This window comes from Brassica oleracea, chromosome C5, assembly GCF_000695525.1.
Source record: "Brassica oleracea var. oleracea cultivar TO1000 chromosome C5, BOL, whole genome shotgun sequence".
Lineage (NCBI taxonomy): Eukaryota > Viridiplantae > Streptophyta > Magnoliopsida > Brassicales > Brassicaceae > Brassica > Brassica oleracea.
The window spans coordinates 23,811,298-23,832,851 of record NC_027752.1 but is presented as its reverse complement, the minus strand read 5'-3'; the positions used below and the strand labels follow the sequence as shown (position 1 = coordinate 23,832,851).

Below are 21,554 nucleotides of genomic sequence, written 5' to 3'. Positions count from 1 at the left end.
TCTCAGCCTCTTTCGCGCCATCCTTCTCAGCCTCTTCTTCGACCTGTTTCTCACCATCCTTCTCAGCCACTGCCTCACCATCCTCATTGCCATTGCCCATATTATCTACAACATAATAAAAATGAATACCCCATCAAAACAATTCCAATGCAAATTTGACATCAAAACAAAACTAATTTTAAAATCAATTACCTCTTCCTTTGCCTCCTGAAGCCTCACATGTTTCATATTCACCAAATTGGAATGACCAATTTTCTCTTTGAATCCTGTCTTGTTCCAACTCCTTTACTCGTGCTGCCAAGAGACGAATTGTTTCGTCCCTCAATGCAAATCCGTCATCCATTCTCTTGTTCAATCTCAATTCCAACTCTTTTACACTCTCACGGCCTGCCTCGCCCCCTGCCTCGGGTTCCTCACATACCCTTTCTTCCTCCTGTCCTTCGAATATACCATGAGGCTCAGATTGTTGCTGTGTGGTAGGCCGGGTTCTCACATCCATCTCGAATAGATCCTCCCAAAATATTTTTCCTTCCGGTTCTATAAGGATCCGGTTCCAACCGTCAACGGCTATGTCTGCCTTATCTGAATCATCTTGCAGCTCCACGTCTTCCACACTCCCTTCATCCATGATTTCATACAAGAGGTCTAGTTCATCTCCCTGTGGTTTCAGCGTACTTGAAATCACCTGAAATATGACCAACAACATATCACACTTAAAATTAACTATGAACTTGAAGATAAAGATAGAACAATACTTAAAAATTAAAATCTTTTACCTTTGTGTTTCCAAGCGCCTTATAAATCTCTTCTAATGCAAATCCTGTTGTCCCAGTCCTCTTGTACTTCCATTTGCACATTCTTGGGCAATCTGGGAGACAGTTTGGATCAGGATCTCTGAAACTTTCCCTAAGGACAGGGATACATTCAAAAGCCAATATCTGCACATCATTTCACACAATCATATTAGTTATATAATAATTAATTAGTTATATAATAACTAATATGCTTATGGAAAACATAATTCATATACCTCCAAAGGGATGACAAACCCAGGAAATGTCCACTGCATATTATTCTCTGGGAGCCCTTTAGCGAAATGATCCCTCAAGTGGAAAATCTCCTTCATGCAATCATCAAATGTGTAACGGCCCCATGGAAACTTGTTGCAAAAATCCAGATCATCTACTGCCTGGAGAATGAAAGGCTCAATGAAGTATGCATTTCTTGTCCTTCTTCTTATTACTCTGGTCAAAAAATAAAGAACCGCCATCTTCAGACGCTCATCACTACCATCATCAGCTTCCATCTTCTCAAGCTTCTCTAAGACATCCGCTTCTGTCACTCTCAGACCCTGTTTCTTCCTATTCTTCTCCTTAGTCTTCTTCTGCAAGTGCTTAAAATGCTTTGTTGCAAACTTCATCTTCCCTTTTCTCGGATAGTTTTCAGGGTATGATCCGCAGTATAAACCAGAGAGGAGGGCATGTTCCCTGATAGAGTATCTAATTGGAACACCGTTTACCCCAAACCAAGCTTGCCGCTCCTTTCCTGTATGCATACAACGAAGTAGCAACATCCACAATCCCTGAACCTTTCTTTTCTCGCAACAATCCATGTGGAATAAATGCTTGAACTGAGGGTGATTCTCAAACCAACTCTTCTCTGACTCCTTAAAGTCTTTAATCGTCTCCAGAAAATCGTGTTGGTGGCACCTTGAGGAGAGCTTGCAAGCCGTCCAATAATCACTCGGCTTGAAGAAAAAACCAACAGGTCTCATTGGTTCTACGGCCATATTCTCCTCCCCAGCCTGAAGACACAAATAAGAACACTAAATACACTGAATAAATATCCGAGTTACACAACACAAAATCACTTAGTTGTACCAGTTAAATTAGTTGTACTAAAAATAATATTACTAGTTGTACTAGTAAACCTAGTTATACGACATTTGTTAAACCAGTTATACATCAATAAAACCATATACTTAAACAATACTCAGTTTAATTAGTTAACCTAGTTATATTGTTAATAGTTGTATCACTTACCAGTTCCTCATTTTTCACTCTTTTAGTTATACTAATTATACGATACTCAGTTGTATAAGTTAAACTAGTTATACTTTTCATAGTTGTACCAGTTATAAATTCCAGTGAATATGTTTTACAACATATTATTACCAGTTGAACTAGTTTCATTCTTTTATTTGTTAGTTCAACTCTATGATAAATATTTCTAAAATCATTTCAAGTTGACTTGTTTACCGTTCTTGGCGCGTCATTGTCAATGGTAGCAGATCCAATGGCGGCCTCAGGTGGGTTTGAATCACTGTTGTTAGATCCAATCTGCTCACGGTTCCTATGTGTTAGTTCAATATTATCATAAAAATTCCAAAACTATTTTAAATTGATTTGTTTACCGTTCTTTGCGCTTCATTGTTAATGGCAGCCTCTGGTGAGTGTGACTCTCTGTTGGGATCCTCTCTGTTGTTAGAAGTTATTGGAGCTTGCAGTGGATTCTCCGCCTCACTGGGTGTTTGAGTAGGTGCTTTTTGTGGCTCAATAGGAAATGATGGGCTTGGCGTACCCTCTCTATCATCCTGAGAAAGCAATTCCGCTGATGGTGCCGGGGAATGATCGGGATCGGAATGTTGTTCTGGTGAAGATGCGGTCCGACGCCGCTTGGTTGGATTGGATGAAGACTCCGACGAAGACGAGTCTTGCTTCCTCTTCTTTTCTGCGGTTTCAGTCTTCTTCTTTGCTGCATCTCTTTTTTTTTCACGGCTTCTCTCCTCCTCTTCACCGCTGCAACTTTCTTCTTCTCCGCCGCAGACTTGTTCTTCTTCTTCTTCTCCGGCGCACCTTCCTTGTTTGTTTTTCCGGCGAAGCGAGTCTTAGGAGCCATAGTTTTTCAATGAGTGACACGAAACAGAGAAATAGATGAGATTCAAGGGACCAACTTCAAGATGATTGTTACAGAGTTTGATTAGTGAGGGGAGATTGAGGGAGATAGTGATTTGAGATTGTCGATTGTGTTTGGATTTGTGTTTCTTGGTTACGTCGAAGAAAAAAAAATTAGGGATTTAGGGGAAAACAGATGGGTCGGGTCAGGTTATTAGTAATTGGGTGGGTAGAGTGATTGGGTTTGTAAATATGTTGAAATTTTAGGTTTTTTGGTATTTTCAGCTGAATTTCTATTTATTATTAATTCATTAAAGAATTAAAAATAGAAGTGTCCTATTCCAGATTTTTGTGTGCCCATTTGGTCCATCTCAGCATTTGATTCCTCTGGAGGTCACAACTGAGTCAACTCGCCCTGGATCGACGGAGGTTGAAGCGTGAACAAGCTAAGGACGAGGTGATTGGTTCGTCTTCTTTTTCTCGTTGAAACTGAAACGAATTTCTCGAGATCTGATCATGGCCGCTGAGATGAGATCAAATCATGTCGCCGAGATCGTAAAGCTTAAGGCTTTGTCTCGCCGATTTGCAGGAAAGAGTCATGTCGCCGAGGTTCCTTTGCCGGAGCTCTGTTTGGACGGTACGGCTATTGCTCCATCTCTCCTTCTGTCACACGCTGGGTTGTCGTCGTGACCATCGAATTCAATAGATCTCCGTTTTGACCGGCGACTCCTAAACCGAAGATAATTTTTTTTTTTTTAATAATTAAAATCCTTTTCGTAGATTAAGCATGTGTATAATCAATGAATTCGAATTTTAATAATGAGATATGGTTTTGTAAACTTATCTCTTGGACCGAGTTTGATGAGCATAGATCTAAGATAGTCCTCTTTAGCCCCCTCCTTCTATCGCTAACTATTTGATCCAAAAAAGGTGTTTGTACTGGTGATGTTTGTTGAATCAATACAATAAAAGAATCTAAGAACGAAAATTAGATTCTTGAGGCTTAGGAGAAATCTTTAGATGAAATCAAATGGGAAATGAACATAAAAAGAGTTTACTGATCAAAGATTGTATTACAAGTATGATTACTAGTGTAAAGTAACTCTAATAATCTATAAACTCTTTACAAGATGTGTTCTAAGTGTAAAATGGAGAGGAGAAGATGAGATCCCTAATCAAGAGAAGGATCTCCTTATTTATACAATGATAAAGCCTAGAGCTTCCTAGCCAAATGAGCCTAGTTCCTTGTCTTGTGAGCCTTGTTAGAGGATCAAGATCCACCCCCAATAATGGAGTGAACGTGAAAGATTTCTAATGACCCTGATTTTTGGTGCAGCCTTTTTGGCTTTATCACGATTAAAGCCAAATTCTCTCTTTTCATTTTATCCCACATTGGAACTTTAGGAAATCTTCCTCCTTTCCCTTCTTTTATATAAGGAATTCCACTCTTTTTTTTTTATTCTCATCAAGTCAAAATATTTCTTTGCGCGTGACGAATGGTTGTTGAATTATCCGACGACCAGTAACTAGTGAATTTTTTCGGCGGGATTTTCGGGTGAGCTTCCGACGAGATTTTTGGACGAGATTTCTGGATGAGCTTCCGACGGGACTTCTGGACGAGCTTCCGGTGGGTTTTTCTAGAAAGTTTGTCGCCTCCTTATTTCTAGTTATAGGAATATTTTAGGAAAATTTCTAATTTAGGAAATAAATTATATTAGGGAAGTTTATATTTTAAGAAAGTTGCTATTTTAGGAAAGTTTCCAAAAATGGATATTTTCTGAGACTCTGAGCCTAAGTCATTGACTCTCGTGTTGCAGTTGACCATCTCCTGTCGATCATTCCAGCCAGTGACTAAGGTGAGGGCTATTTCGTTCAATCTCGAGCTAGTTTAGTACTACTATTATGGAAAGTCTAGTTTCAAAACATGATCCATCTCTGTGAATCGAGTCTGTTTGAGAGTGTTGTTTGTTTATTATTATTTTTGAATGTTAAACTGGAAATAGGATAATAGAGGATTCAACGGTTGTGTGAAATGGTTGATGTTAAGGACTGGTTGATGGTTTATGTTAAGGACTGATATATATATATATATATATATATAGTTATATAGTATGGACTATGTGATGAGCGCGGGGGCCTAGAGAGATCTGGGCTCCCGACGGATATGAGTACGGGGGCCAAAGAAATTTGAGCTAGCAACGTATAGAGTACGGGGGTCAGAGAAATCTGAGCTAGCGACGTATAGAGTGCGGGGGCACAGAGACATCTGAGCTAACGACGTATATGTGATGAGTACGGGGCCCCAGAGACGTCTGAGCTAGCGACGTATATATTGTGTGGTGCGGGGTGCAAAGACGTTTGCACATCGACGCATATTGGTGGAGTGCGGGGGTCCAGAGATGTCTGGACTAGCGATGCATATTATATTATCGTATATCCATATGAGGAGAATGCGGGGTGTGTGGACTGGCTATGTACCATCAGCGCATTGTTTGTTTTGTGTGATGCGCTAGGCATCTTGTTTGTTCATGCTAAAGCTACGCCTACATAGTCGTAGTGCTATGTACTGAGTCAGTGGTTTGCGGTTTAGCATCCATACCTCACTGGGTGACTCTCCTGTTCCTCATCCCTCTTATTTCCCTTGCAGGTGAGCATGACGAGTAGTTGGATATCTGGACGGCTTGGTGTCTTGGGATAATTGTATTTTATTTCTGTTTTAATTAACTTTTTGATTTAATGTATTTAGTTTTAAATTATAAACTATTTTTATTATTAAAAAGTTTGACATTTTATTCGGTTTTATAAATCAGTTTAATTTGGTATATTCCGGTTAGTAGCACGCCGTTCTTGAGAGAGGAGGAGACGGGTGTTACAATTTGGTATCAGAGCGGGGTTCTGTCCCAGCTCCCAGGGTTCTGTCCCAGCTCCGATCTGGGATGGCGATTTATGGGACTCAGATTTTAGCAATTTTTAATGTTTCTTAGGGATTGGGAATTTCAAAATAAAGTGACACCCTTCTGTCCATAATCATTCGTTTAGTTGTTAGTGTTTCTGACTTTTTCTTTTGGCGTGGATGAAGATCAAGTTTCCGTTTGTTTCCTTTGTTTTCATCTCGTGTTCTTCTCTCCTTCGTATTCGTTGAAGTTTTTCTCGGGTTCCGTCTTGGAATTCGGGATGAATTCCGGTTAAGTGGGGGAAAATTGTAACGACCCTAATTTTTGGTGGAGCCTTTTTGGCTTTATTAAAATTAAATCCCAATTTTCTCTTTTTATTTTATCCCACATTGGAAGTTTAGAAAACTTTCCTCCCTTCCCTTCTCCCATATAAGGAACTTTACCCTTTCTTTTTATTCTCATCAAGTCAAAGTATTTCTTTGCGCGTGACGAATGGTTGTTGAATTATCCGACAACCAGTCACTGGTGAAATTTTCGGGTGGGATTTTCGGGTGAGCTTCCGACGAGACTTCTGGATGAGCTTCTGGCGGGACATGGACGAGCTTTCGGTAGGTTTTTCTAGTAAGTTTGTTGCCTCCTTATTTCTAGTTATAGGAATATTTTAGGAAAGTTTCCAAAAATGGATATTTTCTGAGACTTTGAGCCTAAGTCGTTGACTCTCGTGTTGCAGTTGACCATCTCTCGTCGATCATTCCAGCCAGTAACTAAAGTGAGGGCTATTCTGTTAAATCCCGAGCTAGTTTAGTACTATTATTATAGAAAGTCTAGTTTCGAAACATGATCCGTCTCTGTGAATCGAGTTTGTTTGAGAGTCTTGTTTGTTTATTATTATTTTTGATTGTTAAATTGGAAATAGGATAATAGGGGATTCAACGGTTGTGTGAAATGATTGATGTCAAGGACTGTTATATATATAGCTATATAGTAGGGACTATGTGATGAGCGCTGGGGCCTAGAGAGATCTGGGCTCCCGACGGATATGAGTACGGGGGCCAAAGAAATTTGAGCTAGCAACGTATAGAGTACGGGGGTCAGAGAAATCTGAGCTAGCGACGTATAGAGTGCGGGGGCACAGAGACATCTGAGCTAACGACGTATATGTGATGAGTACGGGGCCCCAGAGACGTCTGAGCTAGCGACGTATATATTGTGTGGTGCGGGGTGCAAAGACGTTTGCACATCGACGCATATTGGTGGAGTGCGGGGGTCCAGAGATGTCTGGACTAGCGATGCATATTATATTATCGTATATCCATATGAGGAGAATGCGGGGTGTGTGGACTGGCTATGTATCATCAGCGCATTGTTTGTTTTGTGTGATGCGCTAGGCATCTTGTTTGTTCATGCTAGAGCTACGCCTACATAGTCGTAGTGCTATGTACTGAGTCAGTGGTTTGCGGTTTAGCATCCATACCTCACTGGGTGACTCTCCTGTTCCTCATCCCTCTTATTTCCCTTGCAGGTGAGCATGACGAGTAGTTGGATATCTGGACGGCTTGGTGTCTTGGGATAATTGTATTTTATTTATGTTTTAATTAACTTTTTGATTTAATGTATTTAGTTTTAAATTATAAACTTGTTTTATTTAAAAATTATTTTATTAAAAGGTTTGACATTTTATTCGGTTTTATAAATCAGTTTAATTTGGTATATTCTGGTTATTAGCACGCCGTTCTCGAGAGAGGAGGAGACAGATGTTACAAGATTGTGGTGTAGTAATTGTTCCATCTGATTCCTGTGACTATAGCATGAGTATATTCTTAACTTTTTGAGATCTAATGAATATTTAGTAAATTCATTCTTTGTGTTTTGTGTTATACAATCATATTTACCAAAAATATAAGAGAGATGAAGATAAACTACACAGATCAATAATGGATGTGATGGTGCCACTGAATTGGCGAAGAAGACTGGATTTTTTTTTTTTTTTAATTCTGAAAAATTGCATTAGTTTAGTACAAGGACTATAACATCCAAAAGGAACCGAGAAACGCATAAGCAGAAAAACAAAACCATAGAGTACTAAAACAAAAGTATCACCATCAAACCAGAACGAATATTTCATAGCCTCCCCGTCATATCTTCCAAAGCACCATCCTCTTAATCATCTTCCCTGCTTATCATCTTCCAACAAAGCACACATCCACTCGGGAGCTCCTCGAGTAACGTAAGACTGATACCTCATCTCCATGGTTACACTGTCCGCTACCTTCGCAGCACATCTATTCACTCTTACTGATGCACCGCTCAAACTCCACTCATTTATTTTCTCCAGTGCATTTCTCAACTCTGTTCCTTGGTATCTAAACGCCGGCCAAGCTTTTGGTCTCAGAACCACTCCAACTAAATCCATAGCCTCCGTTTCAAAAATTACTTTATGCAGGCGGTGGCTTGCCATTGACTCAATCGCCCACATTAATCCCAGAAACCTTCCCTCGGCTAGAGAGTTTACATTCCCAAAAGCTCTCCTACTGTGTAGTAAGACATCACCATGCTCGTTACGAACGATCCATGATGCCCCCATCAACCTGTTTATTTTTGACCATGGAACGCCTACATTACACTTAACGAGACCTTCTCTTGGGGCTTCTCATCGACTCCGTGACAACTCAAGCTTTTGTGCGTCAAACCACTCCTTTGAATCCTCCCTCACTTTCATAACTGTATCCTCTGCTGAAAACTCTCTCCCTTCAAAGAGAAAACTGTTTCTGTTCTTCCAGAGCATCCAGAAGATCCAAGGAAAGGACCGTTCTAGCTCCTCCGGAATCTTCAAAGTTTTTGGAAGATTAAAGAGGTAATTAAAATTCTCCAACGGGGACATATTTTCAAAACCTCTGCGAGGAAAGGGAAAAGAAGATTGCACCCACACCCTCCTTGCAATAGGGCACTCAAACAGAACGTGGTTAATAGATTCACCCTCATGTCCACATCGCTGACACCTCGGATCGATCTTCATACCTCTGGAAAGCAAACCATCATTAACAGAGAGAGCATTGGAAAGTGCTTTCCACATGAAAATACTTATCTTTGGAGCAGTTTTAACCTTCCATATCTTTTCTGTAATCCCATGAACCGACGGCTGGGCCAGAGCATTTCTTCGCACTTCTGATCGATCTAGTTGACATGCAAGCCAGTACCCAGACTTTACTGTGTAAGCACCCCAACGGTTATGGACCCATTCATAAGCATCATCTTCTTCTACAACCGGTTTCTGCTTCAGAATCAGCTCCATATCTGGCAGGAAAAAGTTATGTTCAAGCTTTCCCCTATCCCACGTCTTCGTATGAGGATTAATAAGTCCTGAGACCTGTAAATCCAGGTAAAAAATAACTGGTTTCCGCAGCGGTGCTTTCGGCTCAGAGTAAAAAAGCCACTTATCTAACCAAATGTTTGTCTCATTTCCCGACCCAATAGATCTGCGAAGACCTTTTCCCAGCAATTCTTTCCCAAACAAAATGCTTCTCCATGCATATGATGGCCGAGGTCCCAGTTTTGCTTCCATGAATAAGCCGTTTGGGAAGTATCGACTACGAAGAACCCGTGAGCATAGAGAGTCTGGATGCATCAACACACGCCATCCCTGCTTAACTTATAAGGCTTGGTTAAATTTTTCCAAGTCTCTGAAACCAAGTCCACCATTCTTCTTATGCATACACATCTTCTCCCAAGAAACCCAATGCATTTTATTTTTCCCATCCTGGTCATTCCACCAAAAGCTAGCCATAGCACTAGTAAGGTTTTTGCAAGTCGTTTTTGGCAATTTAAAGCAAGACATCGTAAAAACGGGCATAGCCATCGCCACTGACTTCAGAAGAACATTTTTCCCGCCTGCAGAGAGTAACCGTCCGTACCAACCGTTGAATCTTGATTTCATCTTCTCTTGTATGTACTGCAGCATCTCAACTTTGGATCCACTAAAACACTCAGGAAGTCCAAGATATTTACCTGTGCCTCCTTCTGCTTCTATCCCCAGAATCTCTTTTATTTTAGCTTTTCGATGATCCTCAACATGTCTGCCAAAAGTTATCGCAGATTTGGTTAGATTGATCACTTGGCCAGAGGAATCCTCATACTCCTTCAGCACTCGCCGGATCACCTCACATTGACTCTCCTCTGCTCTGACTAGTAATAGTGAATCATCGGCAAAAAATAGATGAGTTATAGATGGTCCCTCAACTGAAAAACTTATTCCTTCCACCTCTCCTCTAAGCTCTGCTTGATTCAAAAGGTGAGTCAGACCTTCAGTACACAAGTCGAAAAGAAAAGGTGATAACGGGTCGCCCTGTCGAAGACCCCGCTCCGGAAACACAGTCCCATGTTCCTCTCCATTGATAAGCACCGAATAAGTGACAGAAGTCACACAAAACATCACCCACTCCGAGAACTTCTGATTGAACCCCATAGCTCCCAACAGCTTCTCTAGGTATTTCCACTCTATACGATGATATGCCTTAGACATATCTGTCTTAACTGCGATGAAGTTTTTGGAAATGTCTTTATGTGTCCTCAGCCCATGAACCATTTCATGTGCAATGATGATATTATAAGATATTAATCTTTCTGGAACAAAGGCAGACTGCGTTGGAGATACGATTTTTTTCAGCAGAGGTTTGAGCCGTGTCACCAGAATTTTTGCAATAATCTTATACAGAACCGAGCAAAGACTAATAGGCCTCAGGTCAACCATTTTCGATGGACTGGGGATCTCTGGGATCAGGCATATCTGAGTAACATTCCATTCCTTTGGAAAGGTTCCTGTAGCAAAGAAGCCTTTAACCTCCTGTGTTATCTCCCTTCAATGATGCTCCAGTACTGTTGAAAGAACAGACCAATCATACCATTTTTTCCATGGGTACTTGACGCTTTGATGGCAAAAACAGATTCTCTGATGAATTAAAATTTGAAAAGAAGAGAAATAAGACATAATGATTCTTTTTAAAAAACTGATGAATATAATATACTATATATAAAAGAAAATTAACGCTGCCAAATGTTAAACAAAAAATAACATATATCATATAATTTTGATTCGTCACAAAAAGGAAAGAAAGCAAAAAAAACATCGAAGAGAGTAATAATTGTGCGTCTAAAATGTATTATATTATTTTCATGAACGTTATCCCAGAGCTGGCCATGACTACAATACAAATCTTTATTACGAATGAAGTAGAAAGAAGACGTTGCCATTCTAGCAAATATCTAAAAAAGATTATGTACATGGTTACCAATCCAAACCAATTTGATGACAAATTTCCTAACAAAAGTAGCACATTCTGATGTCATTATTTTCTAAACATTGTGGAAGCATTGTAGCCTATTGGTTAAGGTTTAAATGCTTTTACATCCAGGTTTGGGATTCGAATCTTAGACTATGCAATTTATTGCAGATTACAGGAAATCCAGATTTCAAATCCCGGAGAGAGCGGTTTATTAAACAGTTATAAATACAAAAGAAAAAAGCTTACAAGGGATCTTCAACCTGGTGCAAGTAAAATCTGGCCAGACGTGGATCTTCATAGGACGGCTCAGGTGATGCAGTGAGGTGTAGGTCTTCATAAGGCAGGTAGTATTGTCGGTTGTCGAATCGTCTATGTAATCTTTCTCATATCATAATTATAAGATCATAATAAATCAGCGTTAAAAAAAAAACACAACCAAAAAAGGTCTAAAACATGTTTCATGGCACATTAAAGTTTTTGATCTTGAACACCCGACTCCAGAAGCATTTATAGTCTTCCTACTTCCCTTTACATATTAGGCTCCGAATGGTGACTGCAGTTTGAGCAGTGCGGGACAAGCGGTTCAACTGCGGTGCGGTTCTAACAGCTATAAAAATGTATAGATATATAGTATATGTAGAGATTTTTGTTACTGTTAACTGCGGGGCAGGACGGAACAATGGTCACCATTCGAAGCTTTAATTGAATTTCTTACATGTAACTTTTGTACATTTCTTCATATGAAATGACTAAACGATAATTTTAAGACAATTTCAAATTTAAACATAAATTAACCTGATAACAAGCACTAATCCAAACATATATAAAAAGAGGGTGGAAAATAAGTTTCATTATTATGTTGATTTTTGCTAACTAAATTTCTAAATACAAAAAATTATCATTCACCTCTACATTCAGAACAAAATATTATACATTAATCCACTAAGAAGCTAATAAAAACACATATTGTATAGAAGACTAATGTCAAATTCAGGAAGCAACAATATATACCAGCAAAAAAATTCAACCTATCTCCATCTGTTTTACTGTTTTTGATATTTTCTTATTTATTAATTCTGAATTAATTTTTTAAATATGCACTGATAAAAATTAAATGATTGAGGAAAATTTTATATGGGATAGTCCACGCGTAGCGCGGTTAAAAAACCTAGTATATAAAAGAAAATACAAAGAAGAAATACAGATAAATACTAAGAGATAAAACTAAATAAGAAATAAAAAATTCTAAACCAACTAATAATGGTTAATAGATCATTATAACTTATTATGTCACACTGGTCTCAAGGATTAAAATCTGGAAACTTGATAGTGAATTCTTGATAAAACTCTAAAGTTTCTTGTTGTGGTGTATAATCAGAAGTCAGAGCACAGAGATATGTCTTGAGAGTTTTATTTGTAACTTCGATGACAAAGAGGATACCTGAGAAAATATATAAATGTTGATCAGGGACATAGTTTGCGAACAAAAGAGTTGTTTAAATATTAGAAGCAAGGGAAACCAAACACATACAAGTGAACATATTTAGGCAATCATGCATGACGAAAAGAGTAAGGTGGTTTGTTGGATATGGAGGGAGAGACCAGCAGAGCCGGTCCTAGAAAATCCATGACCAGAATCAAATTAAAAAAAAATTGGCTGCTGTTGAAGAGATTCGAGCCCGGGTTGAGCTAAAAAAGTATTTTCAGATTTTGCAACTAGACTAAAGGAAAGTTCAAGAAAATTGTGGCCAAAAATGTGTTTATAAGAAAATGGCTGGAAGTCACTGCTTCCTTGGCTTGGCCCAAGGGCTGGCCGTAGAGACCAGTATAGCTGCAAAATAGGTGGGTTGACCATTTGTTGCCCATGTCCAAATACAAATGAGTCTATTTTGGTGACACTCAATTGTCCATGCAGATAATAAATGAACAAGAATCACAAGACCAATGGAAAATGGGCGTTAGTGGATTTGGACTATGTGGACGTGGTCGGTCCAATGGTCATAAAAAGCTAGGGTTTCTAAAATTTGAGTTTTTCTCCTAAAAATGTAAAATTGAGTTTTTCCGCTAAAATCTTAATATAGAGTTTTCCTACCAAAACCGTAAAATCAAGTATTATCGCTAAAACCGCAAAATCGAGTTTTTCCGTCGAAATTGGAAAATCAAATTTTCCCGCTGAAATCTTAATATTTGTTTTCCCGCCAAATTCAGAAAATCGAGTTTTTCCACTAAAACATCAAAATCGAGTTCTTCCGCTAAAACCAAAAAATCGAGTTTTTCCACTAAAATCGAAAATCAAATTTTTGGTCTCAGACCAAGATGTTTATGATATGAACTGGAACATGGAGTACCTCAACCCAGTAGAAAGGAAACATTTGGGCTTGAAAAATAATAGATCATATAGCATTTTTTATTGTTCTTATCATTTTTTCTGACATCCCATTATGCTGAGAAGTGTGAGGGCATGGAAATCTCAAATTAATGCCATTAGAAGTGAAATGTTCAACTAGTTGTATTATTGTAAAGGCATGATAATCTCAAATTAATCGCAATGAAATGTTTTGATTGTGGATTTGAACTGGGGTTTCACATATGATAAAAAAATGTAAGAGTATTTAGAACACATCACTTTTATTTCGAATAGGATAAACCCAGAGAAAGTGTAAAAAAGTTATCAAAAAAGGTTGTAGTATCTAATACAACTTAAACTTTTAATTTGAGAAGTCCAAAAATCATAGTGGATGAGATCATACATTTTGAGACCTTTATTAATGGGTCTCCCGAAAGGAAGTTTAATGTTTTTACAAACCGTGAGGCATTACATAAATGTAGACTTTTTATCACACGAAACAAAACTTGAAAAATTAAAGATTGGAATGTATCATTATTGGTGTGGCCCAACCGCTTGTGCCAAAGAGAAGGGGTCTCAACAATAAATATTTAATCTTGTTGAGACTAATAAATAGAGAATGACATAAAGTTGAGAACACCAGAGCTCTCACTGCAGAGTATGGTTTTCCATGACTCAATGTCTTTACGGATAATCTAAAGTGATCAAATTATTAAAAAAAAACAATTATCAATTGTGAAACGTAAAATAAATTTCTTTTTTAAAAAAAATTGGAAGAGAAAATGAACTTTATTTAAGGAAATAAACGGTCTTGGAAGTAAATAAAACATTTCAGAAGACTTGATTGTACTATTACCTACAATGGCTGAGTTTTTGATGTTCACACTAGAAACATAATGAAGGAGACATGAATTTGATGTGAGATGGGACGAATCTCCTGACTCCATGTACCATGTTGGAGATGGTTATTCTAAGTCATTGTGTTGAAAGATTCAGCAAGATCTGTCGTTGGCTAAAAATTATCTTCCATGTGACCTTCATGTTACAATATGTTTGAGACACATGGAGATAAATAATAGGCTTTGTATCTAGTAATCGGGTAAGTCATCCACGGTGTTTGTTATCCTGAGTGCCAATTGTTGTATTGATTTTTCCAATACAGAGAAGGCATACTGATGTAAGTTTGGAATCCACCAAAGTTAAAATCACAGAATATTCAAGAGTTTACAAGTTTGATGTATCAAAGAACGCCACTCGAAGGTGTGAAACATTTTGTGATGAGTTTAAATCAAGACTTTACTAATCTACATAAAAGACATAGTTTAAATTGCTTATTAAGTAAATAAATCCATCTAACGTAGATAAACAAAACAAACAAATCCTAAGTTTGAGAGAAAATATCTTTTATCCAAAAATCTGTGTGTATACAAAATAAATATAAAGAGAATGAGAAATTGTTTATGTTCGTCAAAGAAAATGGGTAAGAAGAAAGGTTAAAGCTTTTATTTAAAGAAAATAACACCACACGTCTATACATCTGGAAAAATGTAATGTATCACTAACTACACAAACTAAATTATTCATTGGATCTTTGAACTATTATGTGTTATGTTGGGAACATCATTATAATAGCTTAAAATTGTGTCAAATCTGGATGCCAACAACTTCTGATGAAAAATCTGTCAACCAAACTTTTAGAAACATATCATTAAACATACAAATCAAAACAAAACAACATAAATACATAGATCAAGCATTCAATTGTAATTTCATATAAACAAGAACATATGAGACTATGTCTAAACGTCATTAGAAGTTTTTGGATTCCAAATTTGATACAATTTTAAAGCTATTAAAATGATGTTGACGGTGTTAGCTAACATAACACATAATAGTTCAAGAATGTTATTATGTAAATCTTGTAGTTCGTGCAGTACATTACATTTGTCTAGATGTATATTCATATGGTGGTTTATCAATCATGTAGCTGACAATAAAATAAAATAAAAATAAATCTCACCAATGATTCGAGTTACACAGTAAAATATGTCATTTATTAATTTTTTTTTTTTTGACGTCAAACGGCCATTCTATTACTCAAGTTTGAGGTGGTCTGGGTAACAAAACCGGAATAGAACAACCAATGAATAGTAGCTCCCTACGAAAGGTCCTAGCCGTCTTGGCTAAGAAATCAGAAAACTGGTTGCGCACTCGTGGCACGTAAGTAATTTTGCGCAGTCTTAGTCCATTTATTAATTAAACTAGCATTCATTAGAAGTTTTTGGATTCCAAATTTGATACAATTTTAAAGCTATTAAAATGATGTTGACGGTGTTAGCTAACATAACACATAATAGTTCAAGAATGTTATTATGTAAATCTTGTAGTTCGTGCAGTACATTACATTTGTCTAGATGTATATTCATATGGTGGTTTATCAATCATGTAGCTGACAATAAAATAAAATAAAAATAAATCTCACCAATGATTCGAGTTACACAGTAAAATATGTCATTTATTAATTTTTTTTTTTGGACGTCAAACGGCCATTCTATTACTCAAGCTTGAGGTGGTCTGGGTAACCAGACCGGAATAGAACAACCAATGAATAGTAGCTCCCTACGAAAGGTCCTAGCCGTCTTAGCTAAGAAATCAGAAAACTGGTTGCGCACTCGTGGCACGTAAGTAATTTTGCGCAGTCTTAGTCCATTTATTAATTAAGCTAGCATGGATGACAAACTTTATTTGGAAAGCTAAAAGTATAAGACTAATGATATGCTAGTTTGTAGAAGCCTTCTTAGTCTAGTGGGTTCACTAGGTCTAAGTTTTGAATCTCAGAGCATGTGATATTATGCAATATTAATGAAGAAAATAAAAACCAATATATGTCTCAATTGTCATCATTGTAACATATTGTTGTAAAAGGTACGGACATAGATAAAAACAAAAAAAAAGGAAAGAAAACGATCGGAATGAGCTAAGCTATGATACCATCAAAGTCTGAATCTTTACCTTGATTAATTGAATGTGCATAAAAGTTTATAACGAGATGTTAGTTACAAATCGAGAATTCGGCCAAAAAAAACACGAACTTTGCACAAATTGTCAAAAGAAACTTTGATATATTGGCTGGCCAAAAAAACACTATACTTTTGTTGACTTTTTCAGTTTATTAAGAAACTTAGGATTGACTGACCAGATTAACACACCGTTACCAGAGTTAACAAATATTTTAGATGGCATTAAGCGACGTTAATTAAAACGACCTCGTTTCATCTCTTTGTCTGATTAAAAACAAATGAATGAAACGACGTCGTTTTAGGTACTTGAACAAACCAGGAGTGTAGTTCCTTGCAATGAACCAGAAGAACCTCTATAACCTTAGATCTTTTCCACCTTTCCTCCAGTTCTCGAATATATGGCGACAACACTTCCTATGCCCAGCTTCTGGAATGAGGGTATGAACTGCCTTCACTAATCCCTACAAGATCAGAAACAAAAAAATCAGAAACAAGAATCAAAACATTCCAAGACAATCATGAAAGCAAAGTGTTTACCTTTTGTTTGTCAGACATTATAACAAAGCCTTTCCCATCTTCCAATCCCAAATCCAAGGCCAAATGCTTCACAAACCAATCCCAGTTTGTATCATTCTCTATCTCCACTACAGCCCAAGAAATAGGGACAATCCTATTGTCTCCATCTCTTCCAACCGCAGCCAACAACTGTCCCTTGATGTCCCATTTCAAAAAAGCTTCATCTAAGCCAATAACTGGCCTACAAGTCTTCTTACATGCTTCCTTTTGTGCTTGGAAACACATGTAGAGCATGTAGAACCTCTGCTTGCTTCCAACTGTGGCTCCTGGTATCGTCTCAATGTCCATGATTGATCCAGGATTGCTCCTGAAGATCTCTGCTTGGTAATCCCTGATTTTATCAAAATGCTCCTCATGGGTCTTTCTCCTTTCTTTCATCAACTTTGTCTTCGCCTTAATGCATAAGTTTTCTTTGGCTTCCATCTGATACTCCCTCAAGATCTCAGCCTGTATCTCCTTTGCTGTGAGCTTAGGATTCAGCCTTAACCTCTTAGCAAATAGACTTGCAATTGTTGACCTCTTAAGTATCTTCGACTGCCCTGTCTTCTCACACTTATGGTCATTGACGTATGTCTTTACCATCAACTTATGTTTCCTCCTATCATAAGAACAGGGACATGGAGCCTCATCATCTCTCATCTCAGCAGCACATTTTGCACCCATCTTCAAGCTACTGGATCTGTAGTACTTGATGTTGTATCTGGTTTTGAGGGTATACCTTAGACAAGCATGTTTGAAGTCCTCAGCCTCTGAAAATGTCTTGCCAAGCTGAAGGAGCTCCTCTGGATCAAGGTCTGCTCTGTAAGCTTGAGCAGGTATCATCTCCTCTTCATTCTCATCATCTGATGACACAGTATCATGGATTTTATCATCATCCCACGCATCATCATCCCCTTCGTCTTCATCAACATCACAGTCATCATTTCTTGCTTCATCACCAAAATAAGGAGCCAAATCTCTACAGTTTTCTTCCTCAATGCTAGCAATATCATTCTCATCTTCACTTGGACATTCTTCTCTGTCATTTGTCTCACTCTGTGGACATTCTTCTCTGTCATCATCATCTACCTGACTCTTCTTCGAGTTTCCAGGAGGAGCCACAGTTGACCCACCATCTACCTTATGCTTCTTTGATTGTCTAGGACAGAGTTGAACCACCATCTACCTTCTTCGGAGATGACAAAGGCGACCCATATGAAGTTCCCCGCCTTGTCTTTGACGCCTCTATAGATGCCAACATTGATTCTCCTTCAACTCTTTTACTCTTCCTCGTGGCCTTCTCCGCCGATGACAAAGGCGACCCACCGTATGAAGTTCCCCGCCTTGTCTTCGACACCTCTGTAGATACCAACATCGATTCCCCTTCAACTCTTTTACTCTTCCTCGTGGCCTTTTCCGGCGATGACAAACTCACAAAAGCAGCAATGACAAACTCACAAAAGCAGCTTTACTCTTCCTCGTGGCCTTCTCCGGCGATGACAAACTCACAGAAGCAGCTTTACTCTTCCTCATGGCCTTCTCCGGCGATGACAAACCCATCACCACCTTTTCCACCCTTCTTCGACTGTTGAATCACTTCTTCGACTGTTGAATCACTTCTTCAACTCCGTTATCAGAATGCCTCAAAGATCTCCTTACTGCTCTTCCATTCTTAGTGAATTTCGTCCTTGCCATCTCCTCACACCACGAGAAGATTCAGAGAGAAAAATCCCGAAATCGATTTGGGTTTCTGAGAAATTAGGGTTACGTTTTTCTTATTTCAATCATCCATACATCTTTTGATCAATAAAATAAAATATATATGGTATTCTTTTGAAAAGTCCACTAGCTCAGTGGCAAAAAGCCCCCTACAACGACCACGAGTGCACGAGTTCGATACCATCGAACAACAATTTTAATTGAACAAAACGACGTCATCTTCAGATTTTTTCATAGACAAAAAAAATGGATGAAACGACGTCATATTACTTAACGGCAACATTTAACATCTCGTTAACACTCTCTTAATTGTGGGCTAACGGTGTGTTAATCTGGTCAGTCAATCGTAAGTTGCTTAATAAATAGAAAAAGTCAAAAAAGTAAAGAGTTTTTTTTGACCAGGCTCGAGTACATGTTTCTTTTGGCAATTTGTGCAAAGTTCATGTTTTTTTTTGCCATATTCACGTTACAAATCATATATTACAGGGTGAGTTACAAATCTAAATAATTTTTTGGCACATTCTTTGATATTATCCACTAAAAGAAGAATTATTTACATGTTTAAACACTTTTTGTCTTTTGTTTACACAAAAAGACACTTTTTGAGGAAGGGACACTTAGTTTTTTCTTTAGTCAACTAAAAGGGGAAGAGTTTGTTTTTTAGTAACCAATATTTTTTTTTTGACGTCTAACGATCATTCTATTACTCAAACTTGAGGTGGTCTGGGTAACCAGACCGGAATAGAACAACTAATGAAAAGTAACTCCCTGTGAAAGGTCCTAGCAGTCTTAGCTCAAAAATCAGAAATCTGGTTGCGCACTCGTGGCACATGGGTGATCTTGAATTCCGGGAAACAAATCTGAAGCGTCTATATCTTCTGCAACTCTGTCGCAAAGCTTGGCCACTCCTGGGGCTCCTTTATCATTGCAATCAGTTCCTTGTAGTCAGTCCCAAAGCTCTGGCATGGCGAGTGTTGAAGCATGTTCTCCATCGCCCATCGCAGTGCTTCTACCTCCGAATGCAATGCTGATTCACATCGAGTTAAATTCTGTGTTCCCATAAGTTGTATGTTCTCCCCGCTATCTATCCAAACCCATCCACATCCACTAAAGCGATCTGAAGCTGTCCAGGACCCATCTAGCATGCAAATATTACCCAAGCTTAAAACTTGGATTTCTTCATTATCGCTGGCCTGTACTACCGGTAGTATCATCTCATTTGCATTAAACCATGCTTGACATTCACTTTCTGCATATCGAAATAGTTCCAAAGGGTCTCTGTCTATTCCCCTGAATAGCTTATCATTACGAGTCTTCCAAATATACCAAATTATCCTGGGATAAGGATCTCTGTCTTGCTCTGGTTGTAAGATATCATTCTTCCTCCAGAATAGATAGTCCATGTTTGTGTAGACGCTTGACACTGGAAGTATACCTGAGCTTGTAGGTTTTGCTGATAAGGACCATACTTGGAGAGCTAGAGGGCATTCAAATATTACATGAGTTACAGATTCTTCTATTTCTCCACACCTTGGACAATAATTATCGCACCTCATATTTCGCCTTACTAAGTTTCTCGTTACTGCCACCTGCCCGTTATCAATTGCCATATAAGATGGCACATCTTCCTTGGCGCTTTCAACTTCCAAGCAAAGGCTTGAAGTTTAGTGATGCTCGGTTCCAGTATTTCCTTTTCTTCTTCTGGCTTCAATAGATTTTGAGCAACCCAGTATCCAGATCTAACTGTGTATTGGCCATTCCTCGTGTAGTTCCAGCAGAAAGTATCACGACGATGAGTAGAGCTTATGGCCATACTGCGTATGAGAGGTATATCATCGGGGTGGACATAATCCTCTAGTAGCCCTATGTCCCATTCCTTTGATTTATGGTTAATGAGATCACTAACTCTCATATTTGGATGCATCATAGGTGCTACAGGTGTAGCTGGTCTAGCAGGTGTCGTTGGAATCCACGGATCCTCCCACACCTTGACTTCATAACCAGAATGAATCTTCTTTCTGATCCCCAGGAGCAAAAGCTTTCTTGCGAGGTAAATACTTGTCCACACATATGATGGAATACTGGAAGAGATTACACCTAAAGGCGATGTCATTCGATAATACCTACCCCTCAAGACTCGGGCCACCAGTGAGTAAGGGTACTGAACCAATCTCCAAAATTTCTTTGCCAATAATGCTAGATTAAACTCATGGATTAAGCGGAAGCCAATCCCTCCCTCTTCTTTTGGTAGACAAACCTTTTCCCATTTCGCCCAATGTATTCATCTTTTTGGTGGATTTGAACTCTACCAAAATTGTGCAATGGCACTAGCGAGGTTTTCGCAAATCTCCAATGGGAGAAGAAACGTTGACATAATGTATGTCGGATGTGGGAACCGAAATTCGCACTGTCGATTTTCGTTTAAATAAGGAAACTAGGAAAACCCTAATTTCCCAGAGGACCCGGATATCTGCTAATTACCACACGTCAAGCAATCAGAACACGAGAATAACAACGATAAAGTATAAGAAATCGAAAAAGAGAGCAAAGAAGATCTTATTTCCGCATTTGCGTATGAGCGTTTACAACAAGGTATAAGCCTGGGCACGTGAGCTGTCGGCGAGATTCCTAGTTCTAGCAACCCTAAGACGGCTAAACCTAATTGAGTCGCAGCTCGAAATAACAAAACCGGAAAATTGCCTAAATTGCTCTAAGTGCTAAGTTTGCTCTGAAGAAATTTTCTCTCATGCTCCTCGCCAAGGAATCCTTATATACTAGCTCCAAGGTCGGTTTACGCTTTTACTCTTCTGCCCTTAAGCCGTCATAGCATAAAAATGGAGATATTC

General features: G+C 38.5%; 2 protein-coding genes across 2 annotated transcripts in view; both read right to left on the bottom strand.

The window, feature by feature from the left end:
• The window catches only part of LOC106344817 (uncharacterized protein At3g43530-like), a 19,197-nt gene extending 16,299 nt beyond the window's left edge, over positions 1-2,898 (bottom strand). The window contains exons 1-6 of the mRNA XM_013784124.1: positions 2,828-2,898; positions 2,259-2,352; positions 1,031-1,804; positions 777-938; positions 193-685; positions 8-105 (exon numbers count right to left, since the gene is read on the bottom strand). Of these exons, the coding sequence (XP_013639578.1) occupies positions 8-105; positions 193-685; positions 777-938; positions 1,031-1,804; positions 2,259-2,352; positions 2,828-2,898 (1,692 nt within the window). The remainder of the gene's footprint in view (positions 1-7; positions 106-192; positions 686-776; positions 939-1,030; positions 1,805-2,258; positions 2,353-2,827) is intronic.
• Positions 2,899-16,787: 13,889 nt separating this feature from the next.
• Positions 16,788-18,171, bottom strand: LOC106344816. The gene is made up of 2 exons (XM_013784123.1): positions 16,972-18,171; positions 16,788-16,895 (listed from the first exon to the last, which is right to left on the bottom strand). Exons 1-2 carry the CDS (start codon positions 18,169-18,171, stop codon positions 16,788-16,790), a joined length of 1,308 nt encoding a protein of 435 aa, XP_013639577.1.
• Positions 18,172-21,554: the final 3,383 nt, after the last annotated feature.